This window comes from Thermobia domestica, chromosome 1 (assembly GCF_964235325.1).
Source record: "Thermobia domestica chromosome 1, izTheDome1.hap1.1, whole genome shotgun sequence".
In the NCBI taxonomy this organism is placed as follows: domain Eukaryota; kingdom Metazoa; phylum Arthropoda; class Insecta; order Zygentoma; family Lepismatidae; genus Thermobia; species Thermobia domestica.
Window position 1 is genome coordinate 22329861 of NC_137454.1, and position 13640 is coordinate 22343500.

The 13640-nt window shown below is 38.9% G+C and overlaps 1 protein-coding gene across 1 annotated transcript in view; it reads right to left on the reverse strand.

Moving 5' to 3' along the window:
- Positions 1 to 13640, reverse strand: part of LOC145662171 (putative 1-acyl-sn-glycerol-3-phosphate acyltransferase acl-2) — a 91933-nt gene that overhangs the window by 18498 nt on the left and 59795 nt on the right. The window contains exon 4 of the mRNA XM_081727916.1: positions 6509 to 6693. Within this exon, the coding sequence (XP_081584042.1) occupies positions 6509 to 6693 (185 nt within the window). The remainder of the gene's footprint in view (positions 1 to 6508; positions 6694 to 13640) is intronic.

Below are 13640 nucleotides of genomic sequence, written 5' to 3' on the forward strand. Positions count from 1 at the left end.
TAAGACCACAATATTAAACTATATAGACTATTAGCAGATTCGTATTCAGTTTTTTTTTTTTTTTTTTTTTTTTTTTTTTTTTTTTTTACCACAGTCAGTTTTATTCATATTCAAGACAGCAAAAGCACTATATTCGCTCACGACAAAACGAAGTTATTACAACACTGAGTTACACGTGAATCATGCACACTATACTCGTGAGTTGTGCTATCCACAGACTAGCCACCGAGACAGGCTGAGTTACGCCTGAACGAAGCAGCAAGGGCAGATAGCGATACAGTGGACGGAACAAGCAACACATTAGAGACATTTCAAAATAAAGAAAAAATAGAAAAGATCCCTCTTTTACATACTTCATGCTGTTATTCTAACTTCTATTTCCCCATCAAGATGTCCTGCTTTTGACCGGGCTGTCCGGCTTTTGGAGGTCCTGTCCCATGTCCGGCTTAGTAATCGAGCCGGACGCCCATTTGTCCTGCTTTTCAGCTGTCTCGTTATAAATGTTTAATTTTCCATTATTCTGATGGCTCCAGTCTCAGACATTTCAGAATTTGCAAATTATTTGAATAATTACATTTTTTTAGTTGTAAAGTAAGAAAAGTTTAGAGTTCCAAAATTTGGTAGGAATATCATTATATTGGCATTGAATTTTAACATACCTATGCAACTATTTTTAAATGCAGTTTTCCCAGCTTGCTTGAACCAAAGATGCCTAAAAGCAATAAATTGAGTTGTCATATGTGGGGAAAAGGTTTACAAATTTATAAAGTCCGGCTTTCTAAGTCAATGTGTGCGGCTTCTTAATCATTGCCTTCTGGCCACCCTATATAAAATCAACCATTACTCTTAATCCGGACCCGACAGGTAATTTTGTTCTACGAAGGTAAACGTAGAACACTACACTTATTCCATACATATACAGTTAAATAGTAGTAGATGAATGCAATTAACCCCACATAAGATCGATTGTCTAAATATATACTAGTTTCAAACAATTAGACACATAACAGACATTAACAACAACATTATAACCTATCATATGTGAATTCCTCTTCACAAGTGGTAGATTGAAAACCATAGACTGACCACTTGACATAATTTTCTTTTTAATAAATTACAATTATGAACACAAGTTTTAGTGAATAAAACAAGTTAGTGAACATTTGAATTCGTTTTCACTTAACATATTAAACGGGTAATACGCTCTCTTTTACCACATCTCATGAGCTGTATGCATTATTTAAAAAAATTAAAAAAAAAAGAAGTGTACTTCTTCAAGTAGATTTGAAGTGACGTCCTTTGGATTTGTAATCTAGCGCCTTAACCACTACACCAAGGTCGTTTCTTGGTAAGCGTTTAGTTGTTGATATATTTGTTCGCATTTGTATTTTGTGTTCTCACTTCGACAATTTCTACTCTATTTTCTCCGTTTATCATCTGTTTCTGGCTTTCTCTTTCGGTGTCGTCCTTTATTTACACAGACATAATATGATTGCCTGTTTCATCTCGTCATGTGAAAATGTCTCGTTTTAGCGAGGGGCAGACAGAGCCTGTGTCTCGTCTCGTGGCTCTCCCTGTGTGATCTCGTATTTCCGAAACGAGACAAATTCTTATCTCGCCTCCTTTCGTTTGATTTCCTTTCATAAACCTCACAATAATAGATGTAAAATTGTAAGCCATGCGGCTTCGAAATTTAATGTAATTTACAAATTAGAATTGTTAATCGGCCCATAGAGGGCTATGGAATGCTTTCGAGACATTTCAAATGCAACCAGTCGAGACAAGGACCTGTCTCGTCTCGTCTCGGATTTAACAAAGCCTGACTTGTCTCGGCCATCCTGAATTGAAAGTCTCTCATCAGAAATGAAGTAGGTCGTAGGCAAGTGGGTCATGTGGGTCAAGATTTGTAAGTGGGTCAGTGGGTCGTGAGTCAACACTACGTGACCCACTGCAACCCATCACCCACCGTGACCCAAAATAACCTACAAACCCACTATGACCCACCGACACACTCTGCTCTGTGCATTGTATATAGCATCCTCTGAACAGTGGTGAATTTGTCTACATTTTACTTTTATCGACTCCATTTTCCTTTCTCTTGCTTCCTTTTTTTTTCATTTGTTTCTATTTAGTTACTTCAGACTTTTGTAAATGAACTTCGGGGTCATCTTTCGCAAGGTAGTAGTGCACATTTAAAGTGTTAATATTACAAACTGGGAGAGAGCAATAGCTGGAAATAGTCTATGAAAAGCATCTTAAAGTTTCGACTCGCCGTATATATGATACGACGCCTTAGATTATCAAGTGACGGTGTGGCCAATTGGGGAGCATCTATGATTCACATGCGGTGGGTCTCAGGTTCGATTCCCGCTTGAGTTACCTTTTTTTTGCTTTCACCAATAAAGTAGCCATTTGTAACCACAAGTAAATATTAATTCACCATATGTTTATAATGCATAAAACAATATAAATTTCAAATCAGTTGTGAAACTTTTCAATGTTTCATGTTAACTAGCCATGTAAACAAAATGTAACCTATCTCGTAAATATATTGATATCACTAGCTATATTACGGTTACCATAGTCGTTATGTAAAAAATGTTCTTGACGTTTCTTGTCTATATCTGGGACAGTGTGCGAATTCCAAGGAGAATGAGGGGGAAATCCCCTTTGGGAATACTGGATGTATGATATAGCCAAAGTTGATTTCTGAATTATCCCTCTTGCATTTCGCACACTGTCCACAGATCATAGAAGTGCATGGAAATATTACGGCATGTCTGATATGATTGTCTCTGCAATAGGCACATTTCTGAAGAAATTTGCCTATCATAGAGACTCACATGTGCGAAATTCGGGTAATTTCCAGTTTTTCCGATCACCGCCCTCTGATACATAGCCCTAATTAAATATACCTGATTCCTCGTTTTCATTGTTTCACTTCTCTAATAAATTTCATCGGAATTTTTAAACTCGTTTTCACTTAACATATTAAACGGGTAATACGCTCTCATGAGCTGTATGCATTATTTAAAAAAATTAAAAAAAAGAAGTGTACTTCTTCAAGTAGATTCGAAGTGACGTCCTTTGGAGTTGTAATCTAGCGCCTCAACCACTACATCAAGGTCGTTTCCTCGTAAACGATTAGTTGTTGATATATTTGTTCGCATTTGTATTTTGTGTTCTCACTTCGATAATTTCTACTCTATTTTCTCCGTTTATCCTCTGTTTCTGGCTTTCTCTTTCGGCGTTGTTCTTTATCTACACCATGCACTATTCGTATTCACAGCTTGTGCCCCTCTTCAATGTCTTATTCCGATTCGTTTTTTCTACTTACCTTTCACTTCACTTTTGATTTATTTAATTCTTATATTCTCTACGGTTAGAGCGCAGGAATGCCAGACTCGAAAAAGAGATGTACATTTGCTTTCCTTACAGACGGTACATAATACGTGCGCAAAGTTATAATATTGTATCTTGAAAACAAAGGGCGGAAAAATTGTTCGAATTCTGAATTTAGACCCTCTATAGATATATATGTACAAATTATAAAAATTTACTACGTCATTACTATTTGGCCTAGAATCATGATTCAAATGTCATTTTCTTCAGTATAATGACCCCTTTTTAACGGTTTTCACTTGCATGTCCGTATCATACATCTGAACTGAAAAAGTCGGGAAAAACCAGAATCTTTTCTGAAAATATCACACCATTGGAACACTTGCGGCCACGATCGAACGTAGGGACCCCAACAAATTTTAAAAATTATCCAAATGCACACACAATCCGTACGCAAAGTTTCAATCTGATATATTGAAAACTAAAGGTGTGAAAAAGTTTTTTTTTTGAAATTTGCCTTAAGAAAGAAAAAAATCACGCTCCTCCGCCCCCACTTGGCGCCTCCAAGTTGACCATCCGGTTCCAAAACATATCTGGAGTGTTCTTTGGTCCATCTTTGACCTGACCAATAGAAAAAAGAAAACTGGCTTCACTCTTTCGCTGTCACCTTGATTTCAGTACCCTAACCCAATGTGCCACCTACATTTTGCAACATTTAGCCTTTTAGCCAATAAACTAGCTACATCTAGCGGAAACCAAGCCCAGTACAGAAAATGACCAGGCCAATACTGTGTGCCAGCAGAGTATAAAAGCTCTATACTCCTAGAGGCCTGAATGGGCCGGAATTGTTAGCCCGGCCCGTGAATTTATAAGGTGAGGCCCGATCCGAGTCCGAAATATGTTTTGGAATTTAGGCCCGAGACCGTGTGATAATCAAATGAGCCCGAAATAAGCCCAAATTACAGGAACTTAATCATTAACGCAAAATTGTATTTTTGTTTACAGCAATTACAAGTTTAATTTTGCAGTTGTGTTTTAGAAGTTCCAGAAAGAACGATCCAATAAATATCACTGTATAGTATATTTACAGTTAGGCAAGAGAAATATGGTTATAAATTTAAAAATTCACTGCTCGCGCCCGGCACGGGCAGAAGTGATATATGCTTTGTAGATCCGAGTCCAGCCCGCGGGTCGAGTCGGGCTTAGATCCGGGGCTCGGACCAATCCCGTGTATATCTCTAATACCTGAATGCCATTTTACAGAGAATGTATACAATGAGAAGTACCTCTTGACGCCAAATGGCGTCAATGGCACACAGCAATAAGTATGAATGACGCCATATGGCGTCAAATGTCACTGAAAGAGTTAAATACCTCTTCACATAACAGTTATAACATAAATAATGTATAACAGTTAAATACCTGTTATACAACCTAAATAAGTGGTCAAAGAGATACTACGCCATCGTATAAAAAATATACCATAAATCCCAAAAGAATTAAGCTTTTATTACACTACCATACCATTGACATTCCAGGAAACAAAGAGCATTGTTATTTAGAGCATTTTTTATCCGTATAACTAATGAAAAGAACGTGAGTAGGAATTCGCAAAGTTCTGGACTATACACGGTTCCATTTGGTACGTTTAGTTCTGATTCGGTATGACTAGTGATTTCGCACTAATGAAGAGTGCTGACTCGCGTCAACCCGAGCTGGAATCCCAGAGTAAAAATAATTTTGTTCAGTACTAAACAACAAATAGCGTACTAAAACAGGTTATGCGTTGATTAGACATTAAAATGAGTAACAATGTGACAAGCAGCAGGATATTTACGATAGGAGTTCCCCACCCGATAAGAAGTAACACATGTTATTGTGGTTTGACGAAGCGACAAGTGGAAATAATTCTTATTCAGAGGAAAAAGATAAAATAAGTCATTGTAGAAATTTGACTACAAACTCAAAAATAAATACACTGACCACGCAAAACATGATGACCATCCGTTACTTTTTGAACGAAGTCGTTGTGTTGAAGCGGCACGGGGTACAACTAAACCACTCACCAGATGGTAGCAGGGATCTCACTCGATGAATCAGTCTTATGCTTGTCCGTAGAATGGGAAACTCCGGTGATGATACGATCAGAGTTTGATCGGGCCAGATTTTAATGGTCAAACGACTGGATTCGAGCATCTCGGAAACAGCGTAAGTTGTCAGATGTTCGAGAACTACCGTAGTTAGTGTCTTCCAAAGTTGGGCAAAGAACGGTGAAATCAGTACCAAAAGCAAGGTGTGAGAGGACCAAACCTCATTAAATATGTCGGACTGTTGAGGTTGGAAGAATACAACAGGATAGGGTTCAAATTGTGGCATAATTAACAGCAGACTTTAACAGTGTAGAAAGTACGAGTGTGTCTGAGAACACAGATCACCGTACACTGTTAGATATAAGCCTTCGCACCCGACATCCCATATGTGATATTGTTAACCGCACGGCATCATCGATAACGATTGGATTGGACACGTGTCCATCATCATTGGATTGCTGAACAATGGTACAACGTTCATTATCTTATAAACCATGACAGTGGCTTCATCACATCGATGGCCGAGACAGAATCTGTCGCCTTTCAGGTGAAAAGTTCCTCGTGATGTGTACAATAGAATGACCACAGATCGATTGTGGCTCTAATGTGATTTGGGGAACCTTCTCACAATCATCCATACAAGTGCTTTTGAAGGGCATCATGACGGCTCCTAACAAACGACAGGTCATTGCAGATCAGGGGCACCCATTCATGTGACCTTGTCACAAGGCCAATGTTCTACTGCAATAATAGTTCGAGAAGCACAGTGGTTAATTTCAATTGCGTCAATGGTACCCAAGCTCACCGGCTCACAACCCAACTGAACGCATTTGAGATATCGTTGGACGTCTGATCGGAACTCATCGACACCTTCTGCGGGATTTACATAAATTAAGTGACTTCTGTGTGCAGATGTTGTATGCCACGTCTACAGCCACCTTTCATGCTTCCTTACCAAACCGCACTTTTGATGTCCCATGAGCCAACGATGGACATACCAGATATTAAGTAAGCAGTCATAATGTTCCGTTTGATCAGTGTATAAAAATGAAAAACATTTTTTTTCTTGTACGTACCTTATCTTCACTTATGCACGTATCGATTTCTTTGTAGAATCGGTTTCTTTCCTTTTCTGAGTTGCATCTTTTGATTGGTAAACTTCCGTGTATCCGCAGGTAAATACCTAGAAATCCCGCGTATACCAGCTCCTTCTTGTGGATTACTACTCCTGGGTTGCCCAATGGAGATACCGCCGCTGAAACTGTATGAAAGAAATCATTGTTATTAACATTAATTTAATATTATATGTAAAATTCATAACTTGCAAAACCCGAAGATTCATAAGTGCAAAAATAAAAAGCATTCAATTAATCATATTATTTGCAAAACCAATCCAATTGAATGGAACAAGTGAACAGACAGATCAAGGAAAGAGTTTTTCAAAAGAAAATAGAAATAGAAAGAGTTTGGAAATTTGAAGAAATATATAAAGAGGTGAAGTCTATCTACTTTGGAGCAAACAAGGAAGTTTGATAATTGCAGTAGAAAATAAGAATGGAAAAGTAGTCAGTGAAAGAAGTGAAGGCTTAAGAAGATGGAAAGAATGTGCTACGGACTTGTATGAGAATAGGAATATACCATGAGACCTAGATGTTGAAGTAGACGCAAGAATATTAAAGGGTTTAAAAATTATAACAAAGCTCTCTTAATGACCCCTTTTCGGGATGCCTATCCCGGGAGCAAGAATCCGTAACTGAAGGTATGCTAGGCTTCAGCCGATCGAGATTCCGGGGTATCCCATTGTCGTTTTTCGGAAGTGTTATCATTGCGAGTAATATGAGTGCCACCAGTTAGGAAAAGAAAAAAGAAAGGCCGATATATACAATTTGATAGGCAGTTAACAGCAAAGATCTTATATAAAATAGAGGATCTGCCCTTACAACAAAATCTTGAAGCCATACGTCACAGTTTCGTCACCCCTACTCTGCTCACTCCGCTCAATAGGATTGCATTGTTTTGAGCCAACAATCATGGCGGAAACGAAAGTAGCCAATCAGACTATGGCGGAAACGAGAATAGCCAATCAGACGTGCCGATTCTCTGTTGTTTTTTGGCTTCATCGATTTAATAGGATGACGATAGATATGGGTAGATTCTCTATTTATAACATCCTTGGTTAACAGTGTAATTTCATACATGGACAATACACACATAACAATTTATTCAGGCAAAGTAAAAACTCTGAATTATTTGTAGTGAACGAGCGTACTTTTCAGAGACACAAAAGTGCATTTTTTCGATTTTCTCAAAAAACTACACATGAGAATTTAAACACCAGCATGTTCATTTTCGTCACCACGAAGTGCTCTAAGTAAGAGTCATACATGTCTTATCTTTTGACAATATCTTAGCTAATCAGAAATTAAAATTTAAGGGTTACTTATACTTTTTAGGGTGTATCTCATTAATCGTATTATGAATAGTCATCGTACTAGTGCTATAATCAGTGGCGTATTTACGATTTTTTTCGGGGGTACTTTGCTAACTTTCGGGGGGAGGGCTTTGCCTAAAAATGTGAAAATTCTGCAATATATTTCTTATACTTTACTATAGTAAGTAAGATTTCAGTGGGGGCCTAAGCCCGGAAGCCCTCCCCTAAATACGCCACTGGCTATAATGAAGAGCTTAACGAGCGTATACAGTATTTCATTCCATTTAATGGTATGGTTCTCCTGGCATCAATTTTTAGGTTTATAAAGAAATTTATGCATTTTCTCGAAAACTGTCCACAAACTTTTACAGTCACGCCAGGCCCATATCCACGGGGAGTTTAGGGGGCCGGGCCTCCTAAATTTTCACTGCTCCCCTAAAATTTTCACGATAGGCTTGCAAATGAACTATAATATGGTGATGAACTATAATATGGTTGGATCGGGCCCTTCTAACTTCTACCGGGATCCCCACTACACTTTTGAGGTGGCTACCGGCCTAAGTCACACCGTATAACTTTGTTGACCTCAATAATTTATATCAATTAAAATTTGAGGAAGAACATGACTAGGGATGCGCAAGAGACGAGTCCAGACAGGATTTTCCTGACAAAATTCGAGTCGAGACACAGCGCTTCCAATAGAGAAATATACATTTTTCGAGTTGAGACATCATTTTTATAGCACAATTTCGGGACGAGACAGCCACAAATCTTGTCTCCTGCGCATCCCTGAACATGACAGAGCGTTAGGTATCTTTATAATACATGAGTAATGGTAAAAGATATGGGTGACAGATACACCTCGTTCTCTGGCAACACCGCAACCCTCTCATTTGCTAACAACATTTAAAGGGAACTCGGAGCTCCAGCTTCCAACACCATAAAGTTTGTCTCACGGTTTAGGAGCGTTAGGTATCGCTGTAATAAATGGGTAAAGGTAAAAGTTAAAGTTAACAGATACCATTCGTTCTCTAGCAATACTGCAACTCTGTCATTTGTTAGCAGCGTTTGCAGCGCCGCTTTCAAACGCCAACAAAGTGTCACCCTTTAGAAACTTTAAGTGTCGTTGTAATAAATGGGTATAGGTGACATCTCGTTCTCTGGCAACATTGCAGCCCTCAGGGAACTCGGAACAGTGACTTCAAACTCTATCAAGCTTGCCTCACGCTTTAGCATGCCTTATCTTTGAATATTTTCCCCCGTTAAACGCTAAGAATTTTGTAGAATTATGTAGTTCTCGAATTTAAACGACGTACGTATACGGTATTATCTTACAATAAGATCAACTACGAGCTGATTTAAATTTTAGAATAGAATATTACTTTTTTTTTTTTTTTTGCTTTTTTACAAATAATCGCCTCAGGAGCGTCATTTCAGATTTTGCCTGGGGGGCAAGACCCCTTGATATAAGTAAAATTTCGCATTTTTCTCTGATTTAGTACTATTCTATTGATAAAATCTATATACATCTCAAACTCAGAGGGGGGCAAATGCCCTTCCCTGCCCTCCCTAAATGACGCCCCTGAATCGCCTTTACAGCCTGTCTATTCAACCTGTGCGAAGGGGGGCGCGGTGGCTCAGTGGTAGAGCGTTCACCTCTGGTGCTTGGGGTCCCGGGTTCGATCCCAGCCTCCGCCAAGTGAACTTTGTGGTGGACAAACACCGTGCTCGTGGGTTTTCTCGGGGTTCTCCCGTTTCCTCCCACTTTCTTCATTCCACCATTTCACTCATCTCTCATTATCACCGTCTCCTTTAGCCTAACCGGCATAACCGTGGGACGTAAAACTTAAAGATTTCATTTCATTTCATTTCAACCTGTGCGAACTATACTTTGTTCCCACCTCCGCCTACCCTTTGGCGGATGAAACCCCCCTGTTGAGGCCAACATACACTAGCGTATTTTCAGCGCGCATTTTCGGTCCGTAAAATGATGTCGTAAATTTCGGTCCGTAAGTTGGCCCATACACGTAGCGTAAAAATAGGCGCGTAAAAGAAGAAGAAAAAGAAGCGGTCAGTTTCCGCTCTTCCTTTTGCCTGTTGTTTCAGCACGCGGTCGTTTTCCAGTTTGCTCAAGTTGTTTGAACAGGACAGATCTATGTTTTAAATGCAGGTCGTATAAACATTATGCTATAAGGAAACGAATAAAAAGAAAGAACAAAACAATAGAAACATTTGGACTAGCAAGTGATATTCAATGTAGGAGTACTTTTTATTTCTTTTCATAGTATCGGAATGTGAAAATTCCCATAGAATGTTTTAACAAAGTTAAATCAGACAGATTTAAAAAGAAAGAAAGAACGAAAGAAAAACAAAAGCTAAATCCATGATTTTGCGAAAGCAGTAATTCAATTTAATAAATTTTCTCACTAAATTTGTTAGATTTCTCGAATAAATAAATAAATAAATAAATCTACCCTCTGTGGCGTAACATATCTCATGGAACCAGGGCCTATCATCCAACTTGTGCCACTCATGCCTTTAGGGCAGGGTGCGAATTCCGGGGCGGAATTTCCTCGTACTTTGTTTTAATCCCTTCCAAAAGCAACAAATTGGAACATTGGTCCCTCACAAAGCAATCAACTATCTCCTGTTAGGAACTATTTTATCCCCCTTCAAATATACACAACCTAATTCGCACACTGCTATTGGGTAATATATGCTCAGCACATCTGCTGCTCTTGTAGAATCTAGTCCTTAATGAAAGGGTCAACAAAAAGAAGGAATGTCAACTGTCTCCAAGTAAAAACAAACCAAGTTTTAATTTCGAAGTGTGACTTGACAAGCTATTTAAAAGTTACAAAGAATATCTAGAATAATTAAAATTTTATATTTAGAAAACGAATTAACACTTAATCTGGGATATAACATAACCAAATGAAAACAATATCAATTGTATTGTTGTACTTTACTAATATGAAATGCGGCAACTAATTCACTCTCCTGTTTTCTTTCACAATCTTTGAAGCATAGCATTTGTTCTAACAGTGACGATATTAATGCACCATGCCACATTACATTGGATAGTACATTTGCTCATAATAAGAAGTTTTTGGAAGTTAAAATATCTTTTTAAGATAAAAATACTTTACCTTAAATACAACTAATTTTTAAATATATAAGTGCTTGTGTTATCCCTTATCCATTTAGCAACTGTAGAATAGATTGCTTTATATTTAGAATAATTCTAATCAGAGTCGTAGCTAAGTTGGGGGGCCAGCGGGTCGGTTGCCCCGGGCGCTGATAGCAAGAGGGTGCCGAAGAAGCAAGAAGAAAGGAAAGTATTGGAAATGAAAATAGATTTGTTAAAAATTTTCTTGCTCGCTACGCCCGCAATCCAAATGTTTCAATAAGAGTTAGAACAAGTTTTTACTTATTACTTTTTAAAAAAAACTATTATATATGATTTCTTAATGACGATGTGACATGCATGCTGCCAAGTAATGACTTACAGTGTAAACAAGAGCGTTTTCAAAATCAGAAACGGTCACAGTCTTAAATACGTATGTATTCGGCATTTTGATGATGATGAGTTTGGTTAGTTAATCACGTTTTTCTAACCAATCATTTTAATCGTGACGGTGAGAATAAAGGTTTGAAAAATGAAAGGAGTGAAGAGACACACAAGTTGTTGTTTCAGCAGGAATATTAAAAATGATGGTAAACAAGGAGAATATTAACGTTCTTGAATTTGAAACAGTTGTAGAATAGGGGCTTAATGGGTCAGAACTTTACTCCACGAATTTCGTCTTTTTCAAAGACTGATCGCTACCAGTGTTTTTTTTTTTTTCATTGACATATGAAATGCTTCCAATTTAAAGAAATTTATTGGGATCATTTCTCCATTAACTACTTGTATCGCCAGGATTCTTTTTTGTGCTTGCGTATCTAGTTGTGTGATATTTTTTTTATTTATCTACATACATACAAAATACACACACACATTATATATATATATATATATATATATATATATATATATATATATATATATATATATATATATATATATATATATATATATGTGTGTGTGTGTGTGTGTGTGTGTGTGTATTTTAATATTTTTATTAATAAAAGTAACCTTAAATTCAGAATTTTCAGTCATTAAAAGTATCCGGACACCCGGCTGAAAACGACTTAGAAGTTCGTGGCGTTCTCCATCGGTACTGCTGGAATTCAATATGGTGTTGGCCCACCCTTAGCCTTGATAACAGCTTCCAATCTTGCAGGCATACTTTCAATCAGGTGCTGGAAGGTTTCTTGGGAAATGGCAGCCCATTCTTCACGGAGTACTGAACTGAGGAGAGGTATCGATGTAGGTTGGTGAGGCCTGGCACAGTCGGCGTTCCAAAACATCCCAAAGGTGTTCTATAGGATTCAAGTCATGACTCTGTGCAGGCCAGTCTATCACAGGGATGATGTGGTTGTGTAACCACTCCGCCACAGGCCATGCAGTATGAACAGATGCTCGATCGTGTTGAAAGATGCAATCGCCATCCCCGAATTGCTCTTCAACAGTGGGAAGCAAGAAGGTGCTTAAAACATCAACGTAGGCGTGCGGTGTGAGAGTGCCACACAAAACAACAAGGGATGCAAGCCCCCTCCAAGAAAAACACTACCACACAATATCATCACCTCCGAATTTTACTGTTGGCACTAAACGTGTTGACAGATGACGTTTACCGGGCATTCGCCATACCCACACCCTGCCATCGGATGGCCACATTGCGTACCGTGATTCGTCACTCCACACAACGTTTTTCCACTGTTCAATCATCCAATGTTTACGCTCCTTACACCAAGCGAGGTATTTACCTGCGTGATGTGTGGCTTATGAGCAGCCACTCGACCATGAAATCCAAGTTTTCTCACCTCACGCCTAACTGTCATAGTACTTGGAGTGGATCCTGATGCAGTTTGGAATTCCTGTGTGTATGGTCTGGATAGATGTCTGTCTATTACACTTTACGACTCTCTTCAACAGTCGACGGTCTCTGTCAGTCAACAGACGAGGTCGGCCTGTACGCTTTTGTGCTGTACGTGTCCCTTCACGTTTCTACTTGACTATCACATCAGACACAGTGGACCTAGGGATGTTTAGGAGTGTGGAAATCTCGCGTACAGACTTCTGACCAGAGATGTTCACCCTCGCGAGGGTGGCCCTCTCGAGGGCATCCTCACCCTCAAGTTCCCTCGCCCACAGTGACGCGAGGGTGAGGACAAGTTTTGGGCGCGAGGGCGAGGGTGCGCGAGGGCGAGGACAAGTTTCGGCAGCGAGGGTGAGGATGCGCGAGAGCGAGGACAAGCCTCGACGAAGAGGGCGAGGGTGAACGAGGATGAGGGCCAAGTGTTACTGCGGGAGCGAGGATGCACGATGGCTAGAGACAACTTCCTTCAGGAGAACGAGGGCACGCGAGGGAGGAGGAAAAGCTTCCTTAAAGCAACTGTTTTGGAGTTTGCTGTTTGACCTCTTTTGGAGAGAGACAAAATTTAATATATCATCTGCCATGTCCCCTAGATGAGAAGTTAGTGTCATAGCAAGGTTATACATTAATCGTATTTTTCCTTTCAATTAATTGCAGTAGACAATTTCTCGTGTGTACGTACATAATTATTAAAAATAATAATGCAAATAAGAATAATATTTGATTTTTCCCATGAAAGTTTCCGGGTAGAAATAGCGTTACATTAAGAAGTAAGTGTGCCTCATTGTTGCCCTC